The sequence below is a fragment of the Gopherus flavomarginatus genome, chromosome 2 (genome assembly GCF_025201925.1).
Source record: "Gopherus flavomarginatus isolate rGopFla2 chromosome 2, rGopFla2.mat.asm, whole genome shotgun sequence".
Lineage (NCBI taxonomy): Eukaryota > Metazoa > Chordata > Testudines > Testudinidae > Gopherus > Gopherus flavomarginatus.
In genome coordinates, this window is record NC_066618.1 from 175,162,745 (window position 1) to 175,186,745 (window position 24,001).

A 24,001-nucleotide genomic window follows, 5' to 3' on the forward strand; every position below is an offset into this window, starting at 1 on the left:
GTAAGGAGCCATGTTTGCAGCAAAAAGGTTACAGGTAACTGATGTGGTTGTGAAGACCAGGCTGGGCATGAAAAGAGGTGGACTACCGGTCCCTGTGAAACCTGTGCAACAACCAGTCACTCCTGAAGGGAATGTTACACCATGAAGGATTGCTTATACCAGTACACATATGCCCATAGTGCCACTGTGCCAACAATAATGGGAAACAACTATGATGGAAGTGGAGAATTTTCTTGATATCAGACAAAATTAAGTGGCAATTTTGTTTTAAAATATATTTTTATACCTACCAAGTTATTTTGGTAATTGCTATAATTTATGGTTGTTTTTTTGCAAGCTAGAAGCCAAACTTATTAATACTCCCTTTACTGCTGCTATCCTGAAATACTTTAAATATTGATCTATTTCCTTTTCAATATTCACTACCACTTAGGGTTCTTGCATCAAGAAATTAATGCTCCAGTTCATTTAATGGGCCCACACAAACTAACAATTTCAAACCTGGCTGCCTAAAGTTAGGCTCTTACATATTTTCAAATGTGATGAGCAGCAGCATTGCCTAGGACTACAGAGGAATTCATGGACGTGCAGGGCTTCAAGTCAGGCCATAGATTAAAAATGCCTAGATATGGAGTTAAGAATGTACCTTCAAACAAGCAAGGTTGAAAGTTTTGGCTGCAATCTTGCATGAGGGCAAAGTGAGTGTAATACTGCCTACATATGAATACTATGTTGCTGATAATGGAACACAATTTAATCTATTCTAAGATATAATTAATGTAACTGTAGTCTCCCTATATTGAGCCAATTGTAAATTAAATGGCTTTTACTAGCACCATTATCTTAACTTTCACATCAGATAAATGTAGTGTAGGGTTCAACAAATCTCAGAAAGTTTCATAAAAATATATATTTTGCCCTAGATTCTGGCATACAATGAGCTCAGTATAATCTCACTTCTACTCTTGCTCATGTTCTTTTTACTTAAGAGTATTTTATCTTTCAGCTCTCTCTAAAACAAAGGGGATGGGTAGCTACTAGACACTCCCTTTCATTTAGAGGGCCATGAAGAACAGTATGCCTCATTTAACCAGTTCTCCCAGATTTCTTGTAACATCAGGATACATCTCTGTTTCCGACAAGTTATCAAGAGCAGATCTCTTAAATTCATTCAGGTCTTTCTCTCAGTTACCCTATTAAGTCTTTTCCATTTGATATAATTCTGATTTTGGGAATTAGCATATTTCAATATTAACCCTAACACCAGTATTGTAAGCCCATATTATCATCACCTTCTACATTTTTTTTATTTACATAGAAATTCCAGAATTATATATTCACTTTGTTTTAATCAGTACCCATTATGGTTTTTACATCACAACACAGATGAAGCTTCACAGTTAGAACTTTAAAGATTTAAAAACAACAAGTGAATTTCCCTAGCAACAAAATAGAAAGACAGTCTCCATTCATTCTACTCAATTCTTCAGTATCTTGGCATTGTGGAGCTTTTTATCCTTATTTGTTAGGTTTCCCCAGCTGCCAGTGCTTCATTGTTGCTGCTTGTAATCCTATGTCCAGAGACTTCCAGAATGTTTCTTTGTTGCTAGAGCTTGATATCTATTTCAGGATTTTTATCCCTAAATATAAAATAGTATCTGAAAGGCTAGAATGAAATTCCTAGCAGTAAAGGATCATGGATCCTTTCAAGCCCCTTTTTATTTAAACTCTCTTGAAGTACCTAGAGTGTAAGCAGACAGATCTTTATAAGTTTATATTGTTTCCTAGAAAAAAAGCTTTTAGGTCAGTTCTCCAGCTTTCCTCATGATGGCCTCTTTCTGATGATAGCAGTACAGCCTCACTATGAAGTCCCTTGCCATTGTTAACCTCGGCAGAGGATAGAACACTGTCACTTACAATCTCATCTGCTCTCTGCCAGTCAAACTCAATGGAATTACCAAAGAACCACCTTTAATCCCCATTGCTCTTTTTTAAATCCAATTTTGCTTTAGCTTACTACTTTGATCAGTTCCAACTGCTGTGTTTTCCTCCTCCTGTCTCCATGATGGAAACTCTACCTTCCAAGTCTAACTTATTAATTCCCAAATATTTGCTATAAAAAAAAACCAGTCCTCATGGCTTTAAAACTCTGCCAAGCAATTTATCTTTTGTTAGGATGTTCTTTTCCCAATCCAGGCTTGCTTTGCGTGTCCTGGGAGCCACGTTGTCTTCTCCACTTGCAGGTGAGAAGCTCTGAGTTCACAAGAGTCGGGTTTTTTTGGAAAGCAACTTCTCAAATTTTGAATTTATTTCAGGAGTAGGTAAAAGAAGGCTTACTTTTTGTAGAGAAAGACGACAATTTTTCTCTTAGAGATCAGCTGCAGCAATCCTAGCCCATGGATATCACATTCTACAATTTGCTTTGATATATATTAAGATAAATAAACAAACAAACAAACCTCAATTCTGAAGCTTTCTAATCAGGAAGAAAGCAAACTTTCCCTATCAGGATTCACCAGTATTAGAAAATTGCATAAAATATGCAGCAAACCACAATGCTGATCCCACACAGGCTCTGCTAGCGTTATTCTCTGCATCTGTGCCAAGTTTCAATGAAGTGAATGGGCACTCACATGCCCCTGCTAACTGATCTCCCTGTCAGATCAGGGCTACTGAATGCTTTACAACTTTTGTGAATGAGGAAGTATTAGTTTATACTGATAACATGGAAAGCTCTCTTACACTTAATGTTCACTGCTACAATGAAAATTTTACTTTAAAAAGTTTTCCTTCAAAATTTGCTCCTAGAACAGGGGTAGGCAACCTACTGCATGTGTGCGGAAGATGGCACACAAGCTGATTTTCAGTGGCACTCTCACCGCCTGAGTCCTGGCCACCAGTCGGGGCGGGGGGTGTGTGTGTGTGCATTTTAATTTAATTTTAAATGAAGCTTCTTAAACATTTTAAAAGCCTTATTTACTTTACATACAACAATAGTTATATATTATAGACTGATAGAAAGACACCTTCAAAAATTTTAAAATGTATTACCAGCACGCAAAACCTTAAATCAGAGTGAATAAATGAAGACTTGGCACACCACTTCTGAAAGGTTGCTGACCCCATCCTAGAATAACACATCTCTTGTGTTACTGTAAGTTTAGTTACAATACAAGTTTTACAAATCCACTGAAAAGATGACAATTGATTTCCAAAGTTTGAGTGCAACACTAACAACTTAAACGACAAAAACTTGTAAACCATAGGCTCAGGTGTTTTAATATGAAGAGACTTAAATTTAGAACTTCAGAATAAGCATTTTTGTTCCTCCATTTATTTTGAGAAATACAAAACATGAGAATTAGTTTACAGTTCTGGCACAAAAGCTTTTAAAGCAATAAACTGGAGATGGGATAGGTTTTAAAAACAGCGTATACATTGTTACCATTTAAAAGTGCCTAGCAAACTAACATGTGATTTACTATTTTCTCCTTAGTAAATATTAAACCTACTTAAATTGCACATAAACCAGAATTTTAGTTAAAAAGTATACTGTAAAGTCTAACATTAAAGCAGTAACTAGAAACTAAATGAAATGTAAGAGAAACATTTTGGCTCAACTATCAAAACTTAAATGGAATGTTTAAAAGAATTCAAATAAGGCATAACATTTGAGTCTGGTTATAGCATTGATTACATACTGTTAATTTGACAAAACAGTGGTAAAAGAGTGTTTTGTTTTAAGTTCTTCAGAAACCTGTGGCTCTACTGAAAAAAATTAGATGCGAGTATCTTGATTAAATTTAGCTGACGACAATCTGTAGGCTGTCAGTCATCTTTTCCACAAGATTATAAAGTATTCTTGTTTTTAGCTCTCTCCTGATGTTTACAGCTTTATGCTAAAACCTTGTTAGAATCCCTTAGCTCTGATTATTTCCAGATTAGGCTTTTTTGACAAAAAAGTAATGAACAACTGCAGAATCCTAATATATATGAAAGTGTCAATTAGTTAACTAAATGCACTAGCTTGCACTAACAAAACTATGACATTTAAAGATCAAATTCTTTACTTACCTGGTTCACGCTACTAAAATAGATATAGGGTTTAATCTGCAAAGCCTTACTTAGCTATGGTTGTAACCCTGTAATGTAGATGCAGTCTACGGTGACGGAAGGGTTTCTTTCATTACTGTAGGAACTTCACCTCCTCAAGCAATGACAGCTAGATAGATGGAAGCATTCTTAGATTTATCTACATTTAGGGGTTAGGATGACATAAGTACCAACACTCAGGGATGTGGATTTTTCATACACACGTTTGTCGACCTAAATTTTAAGTGCAGACTAGGCCATAGTCAATGGGACTACTTACAAAGTGCCAAGTTAAGCAAATGCACATCTCTCTGCAGGGATTTGGGCCATGATATGTTAAATTAATTCAGTAGTCTTTGCTAAGTACAAACTTTAAGAGCAAGCACCAGATTTAATTTGGAGTCTTCAACCAGTATTTTCAAAACTGGTTATGGCTGGCTACCCAACTTACGATACTTTAAACAGGGCCCAATTTTCAGTTTGGGTACTCAGCACTTTCTGAAAAAACGGTCCTTAAGTCTTAAAAGTTACTCGATTTCTGGGTGAACCCAGAGTCCCTAGCTGCTTTTGAAATCTTGGCCTTCAGGCTTTCGATACAAGTCAGAAAGCTGATGCTATTTTTAGCATTTTGTCAGAAATACTAACTCATTCACTTGGTATCTGGTTTGAACGCGTATTTAATCTTATTCTTGATTATATTAAGGTTTGGTATAATATACACACTAGTAAGATACATCAGGTCCTGAGAGAGAATGGGCTGTGATGACTTTCAATAAACAAAGCAAACAGTGACTCTGGATGTTATTGTAAATGCTCCATAATACACAATCCATAACAAACAGCACAGAGCAACTAATGTATATGCAAAATAGCTTCTTCTGCTGTGAAACTCAGCTGTTTAGAATTGTAAGGATGCCTACTATGCTCAGATCTATGCATTCTTCTGATAATTAGAGGCATGCAAATTTTACATATTTAAAGAGGCATTCTGGTAGGTTGGCCCCCAAACTTAGGCTTTGTGAAAAGCATTATAAAGCCTAGTATAAACACTCAGTCTCTTAATGAGAAACTGTTTAGACTGTCAGTTTGACTACTCCCCTATAGGGGTTTACAGAGCAAACATTGCAGCCCTGTGCTAATGCAAGAAACCCAGTAAGTAAATTGACTAATTGCACTCAGGGGAGGGGCTGGGGATTAGTATCAATGTGGAGTTGTGTTTGAAGTTATTCCAGTTAATAAGGCAAGATAAGAAAAAATATTTTAGCATATAGTGTCCCATTAAACCATTCCTTAGATGAGGGATACAGAAGACTAAGAAACAGTATCAATTTCACCCAATATTTGATTAAACTTTATTCCTGTGGAGGAAGTGAGCATGATAAATTTTACCAGTTAAGGTTTAAACTTTAAAATATGGATTGAGACTAAAAAACCTGACATCTAACAATGTAGGAGTGCTAACAAATATGAAAGATGCAGCTTTTGCAAAAGAAGACTCAGGCACTTCCTGTAGTAGTCCAACTGAACAATATATCACAAAATATCTCTTTATGCTATCATTGTTATGAACTAAGCATTTTCAGTGTTAGAAACTTAAAACTGTTAGAAAATAATTGGGTTCAGTGTAGTTTGGCACACAGATGTGAAGCAGTCTTGATTCATATGTGCATATAATAAAAACCAAAAGAGTGGAGTGTATTTTTAAACCAGACCATGTCATCCTAACAAGTATACTCACCATCCTGGGATAAATTAATCTGGAATGCCATTTTGAAACCCCTCAAAGCTACATTCCTGCTACTGGAAGAGCCTAGCATTTTAAATTAACATTTTAATTACAAGCGATTTTATCAACTATTTGTTTGGCTCATCGTTTGCAGTTTTTAAAAATGTGCATAATGGCAACATTAAGCTACCTTTCTCTCCTCAGCTCAACTGACAGATAAAAGGGAATACATTAGAAGATTATACATCAATTTAAAATTAGATTGTGGCTTTCAGCAATTTTAACTACTTGTTGTTCTAATGGTTTGATTTGTTTAGAAGGTATTTCAGAAGGCCAAAAAAATATTTCCCAGTATTTCTCAGTGGAGAATGGGTTCTTCATCTCCCTTTAGAAGAGTATGTAGCTACTAAAGCATACCTCAACTACTCCCACACTGAGAAGCTTTGGATCATATAGGTATGGTTCCCCCACCTAATGATCCCACAGCTGTAGTATTGCAAGATGAAAGCCATGGATAAGTCTGTTTACTGATTTACTGACAATGGGGAAAGTAATCCGAACATTCAAAGTTAAAATATGGTTGTGGAAATCTATTAGGAGCCTAAACTCTCTTCAAGGAGAGTTCAAACTTCTTAGGTTCAATGTGTGATGGTACTTACCCTTATCTCTGAACACACCATCAAAGAAAGAAAACCTAAGTATTTGTCCAGAATTACCAGCAAATAACCCATTGTGAAATTTTACTCTTTACACTTGCAGTCTCTAGATTCACAAATGTTTCTTCAACTTAAACCATTGAAAAAACTAGTCTTCATTCATACTTTTGCATAGTTTTGGTATTTCCTGGGGTTGTACTTTTGTTCTCTCTTTAACTTCCATTTCAAAGGAACTCATCTGTCACATATCCAAGCATTTAAATGAAAGTCTTCAGGTGAGAAACTAAGTCCCATTTAGCAGCAAGCTGTCCAAAAGTAACATTCTTCTGATTCAGTCAGTAAAGATTATTTAGTTTTATCTGTACTTTCAGATTTTTCCCTTTGTATCATGCAGCGACGAACTATGCTGTCAAAACTTCCTAGGTAAAACAAACCAATGATGCGAAAAATGCCCATGCAAACAACCTGCAAGCAGAGAGAAAGAACTTCAGCTATTTCAACATGGTTTTTTTATTATAGTTTATATCACATGACTGTTTTTACTTAATAAGCAAACACTGAATTTATATTGCTTACCTGCGTGAGGCTGTGAATGAATAAAAGTTTATTAGAGACTTGCCTTGGACAAATTAGTTAACTTATCTGTGCCACAAATTCCATATCTATACAATATTCTCTCCCCTCACGGAGGTGAAGTATCAAGATTTGTGAAGTACTTGAAAATGTAAAGTATGACTAAATCTTTGTGAATAAATATGGTTAAAAATTATAGCCTTTCCAGATCTTACCTGCTGAAGACCTTCAGTAATAGCAGTGACAGGTGACATTCCACTGGTCAGTACTGATAACATGTAACCATCTGAGCCCATAAAACTGTTAAAGTTTCCTTGCTGGGAAAGAGGGGAAATTAAAAAACAAACAAGAAGGTTACCAAATTTCAAAATTATCTCTTAATTGTTTGAAAGTAATATTACGAAACAGATTGGTTAGTTTAAGGCTCTTGCTGTCCTTCCATTCCCTTAATTCAATGAGGACAAGTACTGTGAAGTAAAGTGATATCAAAAGAAATGTAAGAATTGAAATTAAAAAAAAAGTGTTAGAAATATTGCTCAGCTACCAACAACATGCAGGTTTCTGCCCACAGAGCACAGAAAGATGATAAAGTAACACTGGTTATTTAAGATGTTTTCCCCACTTATAAACAGGCTTCAAGGACAGTACTAGATTCTTCTACAATCAGAAGACTCCGTAATGCTAGAATCTGAAAGGAAGGAAGATACTGCTTGTTCCTTATCAAGGTTAGCTTGCTGAAGGTAGATGCTGTTTATTTGCTACTTCATTTCAAGTGGGGTTAGAGACTTATTCCTTCGCCTGCACAGTATGTGTCAAAATGAGCAACAGTTTTTAGGTACATTTGGAAAATATACCAGCTTTACTTTTTGTTGGGTGATAGTGACCCACAACACATTTTCTGTTTTGAGCCATAGATTGCTTACATTCCTGAATAAGGTGTTCAAAATCAAAGTGCACATGGAAAGTTGAACAAATCCAGGGGTTAATGACTAAGGGCAAGAGCCATCTTTTTTCATACGTATGCGCGCATAACTCTGCACGCACACCCTCACCCATCATCTAGCACAATGGGGATCTGATTCCCGAATGTGGTCTCTAAGTGCTGCGTGCTAGATATACAGTAGAACCTCAGAGTTAGAAACACCCCAGGAATAGTGTTCATAACTGAAATGTTCATAACTCTGAACAAAATGTTATGGTTGTTCTTTCAAAAGTTTACAACTGAACATTGGCTTAATACAGCTTTGAAACTTTACTATGCAGAAGAAAAATGCTGCTTTTCTTTTTTTTTGGTAGTTTACATTTAACAGTACTGTATTTACTTTTTTTTTTGGGTCTCTGCTGCTGCCTGATTGTGTACTTCTGGTTCCAAATAAGGCATATGGTTGACTGGTCAGTTTGTAAATCTGGTGTTCATAACTCTGAGGTTCTACTGTACAAATGTGAAATTAAGCATGCAGAAAGAGATTTAACATTAGCTAGAAGATATAGCCTTCTCAAATAAGTGAGTAGATCTGTCCATCTAGCCGTCTTTAATTGGTATGATTTGTTTTTACATATGCACATTATGAAAAATGGTATTTGGCTTCCATGAATAAGAATTTCTCATTCAACAAAATAGTGAAATTGTCCCCAAGAGCATTGCTGCACAGATAACTAAAGCAAATTATCTTAATTTTCAGGCAGCCTCCCTGTGAAAATGGAAAATTACTTCCTTCCTTTTTAGTATTGTTACTCTGGATAACCCTTGTCCATGTAACAGAAATATGGCTACTTATGATAATTTGACCCCCTCTCTTTTATTTTAATGTTTTTTTGACACTTTTGGACATTCTGAAACAGTGTTCTGTACTGCATTCTCTTGGCCACAGGGTTTACTTTTTTATGTTATCTGGAAATAGCTAAGAACAACTATACAGCATGTGAGTGAAGACTCAAAAAAACCCAAACACACACTTGGTTAAGGTTTAGATCAAGTTTTTAAAGTAAGAAAGCGATAGCCTCTCCCTGTCTCGGGCTATAAATTATACTTTTGGGTTGCAGTTGTCAGTCAAACCATATGAATAAATTAAGAACTGAAACAAAATTTGACAGTATGTGGCTGCAAGCAAACATGATGACACTATTTTCATGACGTGCTTTAAGGCAATCCCATTCATGTCATTTCTCTTTGTGCTTTAAGAATGAAGATTCTATAGGACAAGATCTTTGAGAATAAAGAGGTGCTGGAAAGGCTGTTGTCTCCATTGCTACAACCAGTGAGATTTTCTGCACTATGATTATTCACAAATCAGATACTCACATACACTAGAATACTATGAATTTTTGTATAGTTAATTCAGTGTCAACTGATCTCGACCAGAGAAATGAAGGCTTTCTTGGATCTTTCATAGGCACTAGGTAGGTAACCTTTTACTAACCATTTGATGCATGGAAAACATCTTTAAAGTTTTAAAGCATTTTGAGTCTATTCTGATATGACATTGCTGCATTTTGTTTTGTTCTTAAAAGTAGACGCTCCAAAGACATGTTAGTTCCAAGAGATTAAATTAAAGATGTTTGGAGGCAGGGTGATGAAAGGGAAATAAGGAAATGCTAAAGAATAATATTCCTGTACAACAAATACAAGTAACATTCCACAGAGAAGAAATGTTTTTATATTTAACAAGTCTTATTTACATCTTTAAACAAGTACTTCATGCAACCATTCCCCATCCCATGCCTCCCCTCAAAGACCTTATTTTAAAACTAACTTACTATGGCATCCTTAACAATAACTCTGGCAACCTGTTCTGCTTGGCAAACAGATGAGGCTTCTGAAATTAGTTTAGTCTCTAAAGGCTTTAAAAGAAGATACAGAAGTATTATTATAAATTTGATTATATTGACAGAAAAGACAAAAAATACTCAGTTATTATTTCTTGTGTCATGTAATTTACCTGTCTTAGGCTTTAAGTCAGTAGTCTCCGACCTTTTTACACACAAGATCACTTTTTGAATTTAAGTACAACTCAGGATCTACCCCACCCTTTCCCCGAGGCCCCACCCACTCCCTTCCTCCTCCCTCCATCGCTTGCTCTCTCCCCACCCTCACTCATTTTCACTGCGCTGGGGCAGAGGGTTGGAGTGCAGGAGGCGGTGAGGGGTGCAGGCTCTGGGAGTGAGTTTGGGTAGAGGAGGGGGCTCCAGGCTGGGGCAGAATGTGGGGTGCAGGAGAGGGTATGAGGTGCTGACTCTGCAAGGGGGCTCAGGGCTGAGGCATGGTCTCTCGCCTGGCGGTCCTTACCTCGGGTCAGTGGCAGAGTGGGGCAAAGGCAGGCTCCCTGCCTGCCCCAGTCCTGCGCTGCTCCTGTAAGTGGCCAGCACATCCCTGTGGCCCCAGGGAGCAGGGAGAGGGAGGGGCGAGGCACATGGCTCTGCACACTGCCTCTCCCTGCAGACACCTCCCCTGCAGCTTCCATTGGCTGCAGTTCCCCTTTCCTGGCCAATGGAAGCTGCAGGGGAGGTGCCTGCAGGAAGGAGCAGCACATGGAGACCACCTGCCCCTCTGTGCGGGCCACTTCTTGGTGCAGCGTGGGGCCAGGGCAGGCAGGGATCCAGGATTGATCAGTTGATCGCAATCCACAGGTTGGTGACCACTGCTTTAAGTGAATTGGCATCAGTTTAGGTTCGCTGTACCAAAACTGTTAACAAGAGACACCTCATGGACTGTCAAATATAACTCCTCCTTTTATAAGGTAAAGGCAATATTTCAAAAACTAAAAGGACAACTTCATGAAAAGTTGCCAACACTTTGTTGCTTTTAGTTATTTGTAATATTTTACGATTGCAGACTATTAAAAATAGTAATTTCTCAAGTGTTATTCTTAATTGAAGTTATTAGAATTATCAAACTATATTTAGTTTATATACTAGATATAATTCAAGTTCTATCGTCTGTAGCTTAACCTGGAAGTTTAAACTGCTTTCGATTAACAAGAAAATAGTTTTTAGACCCACAAACCAAGAAATCATTAAAATTAGAGTTTTCTGTACACAGTATCCTTCAAAAATCCACTTTTGCATCTCTTCCCTTTCTTGGGCATTTACAAAATTTACATGTGAAGTTCTTGCACCTCTAAAATGAAGCAGCTGATGTGCTACATTAATGCCTCAAGGCACATATAACTTGGCACCTATCATTTAGATCTCTTCTAATCTAACAGGTCTGTTAAAAGAACAAAAACAAACAAGAGTCTAGCATGCTAGCTCTCAGGCAGATGGGGGATTTTATATCTCAAGCATACTGCTATGAGAATTGCCGCTGAAGTTTAAGCAGCCAAGACTGAAAACTCCAATACAGAAACCACTTTAGTGCAACACTGAGGTTGCACAGTCAAAACTTCAAGAGCATGGAAATACCTTGTTAAGATCATATACACAAACTTCATTGTGCATTTCCATTATAAGAAAATCTTTAGTTGCATCACAACAGCCTATTCCAGATAAAGTTGTTTATTAAACACAAGGACTCCAGGCCTGTAGTGCTCAAGTGCTCTGTAAGAAGTTAACTATACATTTAATTAGCTAGCATGTGCACATAAAATGCATTTACCTACATGCACAGCTATAGAGATTAGCAAACATTCGGAGTGGATAAAATCTTTTCTATTAAAATTTAAATACAAGGCATTATTTTTTAAAATAAACCTGTTCAAAATTTAATTTCAAATTATGACTTCCTATATTAAGTCCTAAATTTATTGTAATCTACTACAGTCATTTAAATAAAGAAACAAAAAAGTTGAATCAACCAGCCTTCCTCAAACTTCAATGATTTAAAGGGTGTAGCTTTTTTAATTCTATTAAAAAAATCACTAGGAAAAACATATTTACTTTTGAGGTCATCTCAAGCTTTGGAAACGTCACAATGTCACGTACCACATTAAAAATCAATATTACTTTCAGCCTTTACAATTAAACTGCTATTTTACATTTTTTCAGATACAAGTACTTCCACAGATTCTGTTGTGCAGAAAAGGTTTTGGTTACTTTTGGTTTCAATTTAGCCAGCAGGTGCTGAGAATATTTTCTTCATTTGGACTAGTTTATTCAAAGTTGAGAAATTGAGTGGGAGTAGAAAAAGCAAGAACACTTGTTTTCCTCTTCCAGTCTATCAAAAACAACCAACCAACACAAAACAAAACCAGGTGGGAAAGGATGAGATTTATTAATTCTAAAGCTCTGAAGGACATAGGGGCCAGATTTTCAAAGGTATTTAGTTATCTAAAGATGCATATATGTGCCTAGTGTGATTTCCAAAAGTTCATAAGCAGACTAGGCACTTAACAGCTATTAATTTCAATTTGCTGTGTTGCTGCAGATGTGTTGGTCCCCCAGTATAGAGAGGCAAGATGGGAGAAGTGATGTCTTTTAGTGATCAACTGCTTGTGGAAAGGATCTCAGGTCTTCGGAAGAGCTTTGCGAAGCTTGAAAGCTTGTCCCTTCCATCAACTGCAGGTGATCCAATAAAAGACATTACACCTCACCCACCTTCTGTGTCTCAATCTCATTGGAAGGTAGGTATTCAATGAGTTTGGGCACTTCTGAATATCTGGCCCATTGTGATCAGAAAAATCTGTTAATTCACTAACTACAGTTAATATTTCCTTTGTTTAATAAATCAGTTGTAAATGCAAAAGACATTTGAAACACAAGCTGTAAGTATCCAGCACATTTAAGGTAGTTTTGTTTAAAAAAAAAATTAAAAATGCTGGTTTTGTAAATTTACTTAAATTCCAACTCCATCCAAATGCAGTGGGACACCAATCCTTAGTAAAAAAAACAAAAAAAAACCCACACACAAAAAACCCCCCTAATATAGTTATTCCCATTTTTAAACATAGAAATGTAAAAGTTAAGAATCTAAACAAATGTATGTTAAACTACATACCGTAATTACTTATCTAAGTTTGCATAAATATATTGTACCCTCTTCATTAGCAAATCGTGCCATATTTAGCATAAGCTATATTTGTTCGCAAGTCAATACGTTTTAATGACTATACCAACCAGGGAGAATGAACTACTCATTAGGAAAATAACTAAAATATTAATATCAATGATTTTAATTATTAAAATGTGATTTTAACTGCTTTAAAATCAATACACCCTGAAAAGACTACTGTACACATGCTACACAATTGTCAAATTCTCATCATAACTTTGTAAGCCAAACCCAAATTTCTCCCAGTCCCATGAAGTACTTAACTACTTTCCACACCAAATTTCAAACTTTTACCATTTTTGCTGAACCCAGCCAGAAGTCTGCTCCTGCACAGATGTACATTCTAACTCAAGAATAGCAGAAAGGACTTTGCTCAAACATTAAAGATTCAGCTGTAGTCAAATTCCAAACAGAAGGTGAATGTAAAATTCTGAACATTAGGAAACAGGATGGGCGTGTCAGGAGCATCACTATTTTGCAAATTCAGTAAAAGCAGCAGTGGGTAGTGACTATATGATTCTTTAAAAAAAGATGTGTGATGTCAGCATTTAAGATTCTCAATCTTTGTTTAACATGCATACCAAGGCCCAAGAGATATTTTTAGATACATAAGTATCTTCTAGTAATAGCTGCTCTTCAAATACAAGTTGTGAAAAATCTGAGTGTTAATTTAAAACAGCATAGAAAATAAAATCCAATAGGAGGGAAGAGTCTCTATTTCCAAATATATAGCGAAGTATGCAAACTAGGGCTGTCAAACGATTAAAAAAAATCAAAATTAATCACACGATTATTTATAATAAATACTTCGGATGTTTTTCTACATTTTCAAATATATTGATTTCAATTACAACACAGAATACAAAGTGTACAGTGCTCACTATTTTTAATTATAAATATTTTCACTGATAAAAGAAAAAAAGAAATAGTATTTTTAATTCACCTCACGCAAGTACTGTAGTGCAATCTCTCTCGTGAAAGTGCAACTTACAAATATAGATTTTTTTTAACATAACTGCACTTAAAACAAAGTAAAACTTTAGAGCCTACAAATCTAATCAGTCCTACTTCTTGTTCAGCCAATTGCTAAGACAAACAAGTTTATTTACATTTAGGGGAGATAATACTGCCTGCTTCTTATTTACAATGTCACCTGAAAGTGAGAACAGGCATTCAGATGGCACTGTTGTAGCTGGGGTTGCAAGGTATTTGTGTGTCAGATATGTTAAACATGCATACGCCTTCATGCTTCGACCACCATTCCAGAGGACGTGCTTCCATGCAGATGACACTCATTGAAAAAATAATGAGTTAATTAAATTGTTCACTGAACTCCTACGGGGAGAATTGTATGTCTCCTGCTCCGTGACTTTTACCTGCATTCTGCCATATATTTCATGTTATGGCAGTCTTGGATGATGACCCAGCATGTGTTCAATTTAACACTTTCACTGCAGATTTAACAAAGTGCAAAGGGTTACCTAGCAGCTTTGTGTTCTTGGGAAACCAGGGCGCAGTACCCAGCCAGTCTGACTCACGAAAGACCTTCCCCCTCCCCCCAGCCTCCGCTTGAACCAAAACCGATCAGAAGCAAGACTTACAAAAAGCAATGAAAAGGCAGTGGGAGACATAACCAACCCCCTAGAATAAGGATGACAGGATTAAGGAAACTCCCTTAGCTTCATTTGAATCAAAGACGGGACAGTGAGGCATCTCCATTATCATACAGAATGGAGAATGGAGATTCCAAGGCAGGAACCGCATGGAACTCTGAAACCAGAAAAGCAGGGAAGCACTGCATGATGGGGGAATCACTGCTCCGGATGTTAATGAACCCCTGCCCGCACACACCCAGCTCAGTGGTTATCAGACCAACTGTAGTAATAAATCCTTTATTGGTATCCAAAATAGTGAAGCATTGCATTGTGAGCTCCCTCCAAGGAACACCACCCATAGCCAGGAATGATCAGTTCCAATTGTCTAGCCTGAACAAAACAACTTTGGTATACTCCCTGGAGCCATCAGTTTACACAAACAAATCTAGTGTTCTCCATTGTTGTTTCCCTACAAAACCCCCCTATCCATGCTCAAAATCTGCATCAGTTCCATTGGGACTTCATCTTCTCCTGACTGATCGTGCTGTGGGCTCTGCCTGTCTCCAGCACTCTGAATCCCCAGCTACCACCACCGCCTGGCACCTCCCAGTCGATTCAAGCTCCACGAAGTGGTGAGAACCTGTCTGTCTCTCTTGCTCTCTCTCTCTGTATAGCTTTCTGATCCTGACTTGTGTGATCAGTTATAGTTTTCTAAGCCTGACTTTTATAATCAAATTTAAGTTAGATTTAATATTAACAGTTTTGTTTGACTCCCCTATGGTTATTTCTCATCATCATGTTCCTATTATGCCTCTGGCGTTTAGGGGAATGACTAAGCTCCTCCACTTCTGTCTGTTTCTGGCAAATCTTTCAATGTTTCCTCAGCTGTCCCCCTGGTTTTTCAGCTTCCACAGCTCTTCGCCGTGTTTTTTTCCGGTGGCCTTATTTTTGCTTGCCTTCAGATGTCCATCTTATTGCTACTCTGGTAATGGAATCAGTTTCCATCCGAAGCACATGACTGATCCATCTCCAACACCTCCTGGCAATGATGGTGCTCAGACCCTCTTAGCTGCACTGTATCAACAGATCTTGGTTTGTTCTGGGCCAAAAGATACAGAGGATTTTTCTGAGGCAGGTTGTATGGAATGAAGATAGTATGACATGTCCAAACTATCTCATTCCCCAGCATTCTGCACTATAAAGTAGAGTTGAAAGTACGCAGCTCTGATACATCTTGAGTTTGGTTTCGGTGGGTTTTTTTTTATGATGATTTCCAGACTGTATTTAAGCTCTGGAAGGTGTTTTTGGCTTTACTGATTTTGTTCTAGATGTCCTGGCTTGTTCCACCATCCTGGCTGATGGTGCTGCTCAAGTATGTGAATGTACTACGGATATTACCTGGCAATAAATTACTTTCATGGTTAAGCTGGTTGCTTCTCTATCCTCCCCCCATTCCTCCACCCCCGCCGGGCTTCCTGTGTTTTTGGCTTCCTCATTCGCTCTGCAGGAACACTCCTCGTACCTAAGCTAAAAAGATCCCTGCAGCATTCAAAAATCCTATGGGGTTTGCTCATCAAGTGGGCTATATCCGGAACAATTGAAATGTGAAAGTGGGGATAGGGATGTGCTGAACCTGGGACATATGAGGATGGCAGCTTGGAGGTGCTGTTCAACCCAGCCTGCTGAATCCAAGGACATATGAGGGTGACACCTTGGAAATGCTGCTTAACCCAGCTTACTGAGTCCAGGAACATATGAAGGGCCAGCTTGGGAGTGCTGATTAACCCAGTCCTCTCAGACATGCTCTGTTAGGGTTGTGTTCGTCTGATTCTGGGGCTGGAAGAATCCAACTCTGGGGAATCTAGGTCCTGCAGAATAGCTCCACTGGGAGGGAACTTGCAGCAGGGAGAAGCAGAGCTCCGCATGAGAACACAAGTGACACAAGCAGTACATTGACAGAATTACAGAACATCCCCCACCCCAAAAGAATAACTCTAATAAATGAGCTTACCCCAAAATAACAGGTAAATCTGGTAACAAAAGAAGGCACCAATAAGACTGGTGCTTGACCCCAGGTTTAAAAATCTGAAGTGCCTTTCAAAATCTGAGAGGGATGAGGTCTGAAACATGCTGTCAGAAGTCTTAAAAGAGCAATACTAATGTGGAAACTACAAAACCCAAACCACCAAAATAGAATAAAAAACCCAACCTTCTGTTAGTGGCATCTGACAGAGATGATGAAAATGAAGGGGCAATGGTCCACACTGCTTTGGATTGTCATCAAGCAGAACCTGCCTGTTCTCGTTTTCAGGTGAAATCGTAAATAAGAAGCGGGTAGCATTATCTCCCGTAAATGTAAACAAACTTGTTTGTCTTAACTGGCTAAACAAGAAGTAGGACTGTGTGTACTGGTCTCTAAAGTTTTACAATGTTTTGTTTTTTAGTGCAGTTAAGTAAAAAAATGTCTACATTTGTAAGTTGCACTTTCATGAAAAAGAGATTGCACTGCAGTATTTGTATGAGGTGGACTGAAACACTATTTGTTTTGTTTTTTACAGTGCAATAAAAAATAATATAAAGTGAGCACTGTACATTTTGTATTCTATATTGCAATTGAAATCAATATATCTTAAAATGCAGAAAAACTTCCAAAAACATTTTTATTAAATTTAAATTGGTATTCTATTATTGTTTTACAATGTGACAAAAACTGCAATTAATCATAACTACTTTTGTGTGTTAATTGCTTGAGTTAACTTCGATTAATTGATAGTCCTAATGCAAACCTATCCCAACAGCATGAGATACAGAATAATGCAAAGTTGCATATTTAAGATTTAACTGAAAATTTAGATCTTAGATGCCAAAAATGCAATAATTTACAATACTAAACGCACCAGAAAAACTTCAGTGTATTTTTCTATTCCATTATAAACCATAGGGGGATTTTTTTATTAAAACAAACAAATATAAAAAAGGTATTTTCTTGTAGTATTTGCAACCAAAACACTCAACATTATAGGAGAAGTGAAATGGGCTACAAAAATTAGCTAAGCGACAGTAATAGTAGGTGTTGAAACAAAATATGCAGGATAGCATAGTGAAAAGAAATTTAAAGAGCTCTGTCATTTATCTGCAGTGTTATTTGTAACAGCTAAGTTTTTAAAATATAATCTTTCCCAAAAAAGCTTAGAATGCACATTAAAGGAGTGTCTTTTTTTTGTATTTGCACAGCATCTAGCACAATGGGGCCCTAAACCAAAGCTAAGGCCTTTGGGCACTATTGCAATATAAATTGTTGGTTGTTTATTAAATGTGAGAGGGAAAAAAAAAATTTAACTATTCCCTCTAACTTTCAGACACCCTACAATTACTCGACTGTTCTTTGGTTGTAAGGCTGTCCAATGCACAATGGAGGAAAAAAAACAGGCACTAATCATGTCTTCTAGACCTAAAACAGTATACAAGCAAGGATTACATTAAGCATTTGGCCTTGATTTAAAAACCACAAAGTCAGGGAACATCTTTATTTAGTATTTCTTTAAAAGATGCTAACTGGAAGAAGAACGTATAAATTAGAGCAGAGGTTGATTTTTTTTATAAAAACCATTAGAAGCTTGTCTCTGAATTCATTATTCAGGAGGTACAGCCTCCAGCATTAAGCTCAGCCCTTCAGCTCAAGCCACCAGAAGAGGGAACCACACAACTCGATTATGAGGGAGGTTACTAGTGGAGTTCCTCAGGGATTGGTTTTGGGACCAATCTTTTTATTACTGACCTTGGCACAAAAAGTGGGTGTTCGCTAATAGAGTTTGCGGATGACACAAAACTGAGAAGTACTGCCAATACAGAGAAGGACCGGGATATCATACAGAATGATCTGGATGACCCTGTAAACTGGAGTAATAGTAACAGGATGAAATTTAATAGTGAAAAGTGCAAGGTCATGCATTAGGGATTAATAACAAGAATTTTTGTTATAAGCTGAGGACTCATCAGTTAGACGTAACAGAGGAGGAGAAGGACCTCAGAATATTGGTTCATCACAGGATGACTATGAGCCGCCAATGTTAACATGGCCGTGAAAAAAACCTAATGCGGTCTTGGGATGCATCAGGCGAGGTATTTCCAGCAAAGATAAGGAGATGTTAGTACAAGGCACTGGTGAGACCTCATCTGGAATACTGTGTGCAGTTTTGGTCCCCCATGTTTAAGAAGGATGAATTCAAACTGGAACAGGTACAGAGAAGGGCTACTAGGATGATCCAAGGAATGGAAAACCTGTCTTATGAGAGGAGACTCAAAGAGCTCGGCTTGTTTAGCCTAACCAAAAGAAGGCTCTGAGGGGAGATATGATAGCTCTCTAAAAATACATCAGAGGGATAAATACCAGGGAGGGAGAGGAATTATTTAAGCTCAGTACCAATGTGGACACAAGAACAAATGGATATAAACTGGCCATTAGGAAGTTTATATTTGAAATTAGACAGTTTCTAACCCTCAGAGGAGTGAAGTTTTGAAACAACCTTCCAAGGGGAGCAGTGGGGGCAAAAGACATATCTGGCTTCAAGACTGAGCTTGGTAAGCATATGGAGGGGATGGTAGGATGGGATAGCCTAATTCTGGCAATTAATTGATCTTTGACTATTAGTGGTAAATATGCCCAATGGCTTGTGATTGGATGTTAGATGGGGTGGGATCTGAGTTACCACAGAGAATTCTTGCCAGGGTGTCTGGCTGGTGAGTCTTGCCCACATGCTCAACGTTTAGCTGATCGCCATATTTGGGGTCGGGAAGGAATTTTCCTCCAGGGCAGATTGGCAGAGGCCCTGGCGGTTTTTTGCCTTCCTCTGCAGTGTGGGGCATGGGCCACTTGCTGGAGGATTCTCTGCACCTTGAAGTCTTTAAACCATGATTTGAGGACTTCAATGGCTGACACACAGGTTAGGGGTTTGTTGCGAGAGTGGGTGGATGAGTTTCTGCAGCCTGAGTTGTGCAGGAGGTCAGACTAGATGATCACATTGGTCCCTTCTGACCTTGAAGTCTATGACTCTATGTGGTAATAAAAGGAGCCTCATCTTCTAAGTATTCAGTTCAAACTTCAACATGAATCCTAGCTATATAGCTCTTTAAAAAGTTACGCTTTTGTTTGGTGATCTGTTCTGGAAGGTCTAGTGAAGAGAAGGTACTCATCCTATATTAGAATATTTAGGGATTTTTTAAAAAATATTTATTTAATAAATATTTAATAAATATTTTTATATTTATTTTAATAAAAGCCTCTTGTTGGCAGACAAACTGGTGGAAAGAGATATGGTAGAATTGCATTTAGGTGTCTAATACCAAGAGAAAAACAAATACTTTCCATCATACTTTAATATTACATTATGGTTAAGATTTTGTAATGGGAATTTTTCAAAAGTCAAAGTCACACAAAGGCTGCAGGCAAACAAAAATTCATGGAAGCCTGTCTGGGTGTGTGTATGTAGGGGAGAGTCAGGGGTTTGACGCTGAAGTAGTCATGGAGTTCCATTAAAGTCACGTGACTTTGGTGACAAAATCGTATCCTTAATTACGGCCAAATCCTCCCTGAGTTACACCTCTGAAAACAACTTAGTTCATAGGTTCATGAGTGTAACTGACAGCAAAATTTGGCCATCTTAATAAAATAACTTTTAAACTTTAAATATTAAGCGGTTAAGTAAGAAAGACTTTTGTTTCTGTTAAACCAGTGTTGAAGCAAGGTAGACTGGTTTACAATTGTTAACGCTGGTCCCTTTTTATGACATTTTCAGCAAGACTTTGTAAACAAAATTTATGTAGATGTTTACAGAAATTTCTTTGTAAAGAAAACACTGATCTGAATAAAATGTTTTCTTACAAGGTAATTGATTTTGAATGTTCCTGTTGATAAACATTTGACAATTAAAGTTCAGTAGCATTATCTAATGACATTTAGAGTATATTGTTTTTTTAAACATATAAAGCATGATGTTAATGAACACAGTGGACAATGCATTTTAATTTCAGAAGTGATAAATCCTGGACTTGTGTTCTTTATGAATTAAGTTACCTTTGTTTTGATTTCTTCTGCAAAGCCAGGTGTATCAGTATCTGGAGGATAGGCAACTGTTACATAGATGTTATAAGGCTTTACCTGTTTTTTGGAAAAACAATTGCATCTCTTAATATGGACATATTGTTAAGTTTCATATATTTCTACTGACATTCTATTGTGTTGAGGAGATGTTTCAAACAGGCTAAAATTCTGCAAACATGTATAGTCTTACAACCACTTCCTGCAGAATCAGGCCTAGATGATGATCATGATGGTGAGTCTATTTAAGTACTGCTCTGCTCTTAGAACCAACTGAGAAAAAAAGATGCATTTTTACATAACAGGGGTGTGTGTGTGTGAGAGTGAGAGAATTATTCAGAATTATAGCATCTTAATTCAGTTTACAATGGTTTTCATTGTTTTTTTCCTTCTATTGTAACTGAAGGAGCCTACATAACTAAGAATGAGCTGATTCTATGCCTTTCTCATGCATCAGAATTCTTTACTGAGCTTCATTCAGTTATACCTGTGCAACTTATAAACAGTAATGGGGTTTCACAGCTGTCACTGAGGGCTTAATGTGGCATATATCTGTCATTGGCAATGATGCACAAGATGGAAAGAACACAACTTGACTGTGAGAACAGTAGGCCTAGCAGTTAGAAATTTTTTTACTTGTAAACTAAATATATTTAATACAGAAATTATTGACAAACATGGCTACTCAATGGTTTTTAACTGGTCACTTTCAGATCAGAACTGCACTTTTAAAAAAGACTGTTCATAATCTGTTAGAACCATTTTAAGGATCAGTGTCATTTAAATAATCATAAAGGCTGCTATCTTGTTCTTAATTGGGCTTGTTGTGCAGAGGCATTTTAGTAGTATGGTATGTCAAACATACATAAGGATGCAAGAGATGCAACATTTTTAATATCTACCAATTATGCTACAAGTAATTGAGAAATGGATAATCATACCTCCATTTGCAGAGCTTCAGCCAATCCTCGAAGAGCAAACTTGGTTGGAGAATAAGCTGTGTAACCAAATAGTCCCACCTGTCCAGCCTGAGATGATACAAACACAATCCTTCCCATTCTTCGTTCCTTCATGGTAGCAATTACGGCATGGCTTGCGTAAACACTACCCAAGTAGTTGACTGCCATTAACCTCTGTGCAAATATTATGATCATATTTGAATTGTACAGATACAAAATTCTTAGCATTGAACATTTCAATAATCCATATTTACATCAGTCATAGCACAGCAATCATAAGAGACTTATACTAACTAACAGAACTATTTACAGGAAGGACAGTTATATCCCGAGTTTAGAATATTATACATGTTTGAAGTGAGAATCTTGACACCATATATCTTGACACCATATATCTCCTAATGACATTTAGTGCATTTAATAATGCACTCAGACAAGATGCTGGTCTTCAAAATAAAGTATGCTTAGCAACTTTCAACTATTGGAATCTGATCTGAAGATAGATAAGGCGTTTTGCACCTGTCAAGGAAACAATTCATTTAAATATTCAATCATATGAAAGAATACTGTGAAGAATAAAAGTTACTAAAAGCTTTAGATAGTGCCATTATTTTGAAGATAGTTTGTTGCAAACAAGCAACAGATTTTGGAGATTGTCCAATGACTGGCAGAGTAGCAAAGAGAGAGAGAAGCATGTTGATTTGGGCCTCCAACAGAGTGGTATTGCAATTAAATGACAGGAGACTGGAAGATACTGAATTAATAGGTTAAATATTGTTTTACAACTCATGCCTAAATATCTTTGTAGTGCTTCACTTCAGAGTACAGAATAAATAGACTATATATGGAGGAACAAAACCATAAACACAGGGGTTAACGTGACTTCAGTTAAACAAAAAAAAACTAGCCAACCTTTTCTGAGAGTCACAAGTATGAAAAGATTTCTCACAAGATCAGATCATTTGTGACCAGATCACAATTAGACTAAACTGTAGGATGGGGTAGGCAACCTATGGCACGGGTGCTGAAGTCAGCACTCAAGCTGATTTTCAGTGGCACTCTCACTGCCCTGGTCCTGGCCACCAGTCCAGGGGGACTCTGCATTTTAATTTAATTTTAAATGAAGCTTCTTAAACATTTGAAAAGCCTTATTTACTTTAAATACAATAGTTTAGTTATATATTATAGACTTAGAGAAAGAGACCGTCTAAAAACGTTAAAATTATTACTGGCACGCAAAACCTTAAATTAGAGTGAATAAACGAAGACTCGGCACACCACTTCTGAAAGGCTGTCGACCACTGCTGTAGGATAATTCAATATTCTGACCTGCTAGAGGGCTAATATTCAAAGTAAGGACCAAATCCTGACCCTTACACAAAGTTCAAGTAAGCAAGCTTTGCATGGAGGACCTCCACAGGGATCAAGAACGAAATCCTCCCACATAGCCACCACAGCCACAGCAGTTTTAAGGGCTGCTATCATAGCTTTAGTCCCATTTTGGCCTGTGTTTGCTTAGAGAGAATCCATAGGCCATGCTCCTGCCATTCTTGCATGTCATCCCCCAATAATGGTAACTCAGAGACGCTAGAGAGCCACAATTCCCAACACACAAGGGGACTAGAGTCAACACTTGAACAGCTTTTCCATGACCAAAAACTTCTCCATCCACTTAGTACAGCAGAAACACACAAGTGACAATGCCTGAGGCCATCCAGAGTGCAGAATTTGTCCTCATACATGTACACCCAAAGTTAAGTAAACACATCCAAGTCTAATGACTTGCCAAAAAAAAAAAAAAAAAAAGCAGCTCCTAAATAAACTGAAACCGTCCCCTACAGAAACAGGAGAAAGCCACCAATAATAAATTTAATATAACCACTATCTGTGGTGGCTATTGTACTACATGATTTCAAGTATTTGCCTTAACTAAACTGAAATAGCAAATTAATGTACTTGAATTATATTCAAAATTGCTGATCTGCTTCCTGCATGGCACTATGAAAAGTTGTGTTTGATTTTGCAGCGTGGTTTCAACTACTTTGATTAATGAGCTAGATTTCTTCCTGGGTAACTGGTAGTAAGAGTGAAATTTAGTTACAAGACATACTTTTGCAAATTTTAATTTAAGCTGCATGAGTCAATTTAGGTATTTACAGCATAACACAAGGCCCCTGAAGTTAAGGGAAAGACTCAACCTGAATTCAGTGGGCTCTTGTTCAAGTCCTTAATGTGGCAAAACAGCCTTATGAAATACATTCTTAGAATGTAATCAGAACATATGCTCTCCTTAGGATGTTTTTCATCTGTAGACCAG

General features: G+C 37.3%; 1 protein-coding gene across 2 annotated transcripts in view; it reads right to left on the bottom strand.

Annotated features, from left to right (window-relative positions):
• Positions 1-3,305: 3,305 nt before the first annotated feature.
• Positions 3,306-24,001, bottom strand: part of KDSR (3-ketodihydrosphingosine reductase) — a 38,660-nt gene continuing 17,964 nt past the window's right edge. The window contains exons 6-10 of one of the 2 annotated variants that reach the window (XM_050940213.1): positions 21,667-21,858; positions 20,702-20,785; positions 9,805-9,888; positions 7,263-7,364; positions 3,306-6,939 (exon numbers count right to left, since the gene is read on the bottom strand). In XM_050940213.1, coding sequence (XP_050796170.1) covers positions 6,820-6,939; positions 7,263-7,364; positions 9,805-9,888; positions 20,702-20,785; positions 21,667-21,858 — 582 coding nt within the window. In that variant the 3' untranslated portion in view covers positions 3,306-6,819. The remainder of the gene's footprint in view (positions 6,940-7,262; positions 7,365-9,804; positions 9,889-20,701; positions 20,786-21,666; positions 21,859-24,001) is intronic. The other variant, XM_050940214.1, reaches the window with a different exon arrangement.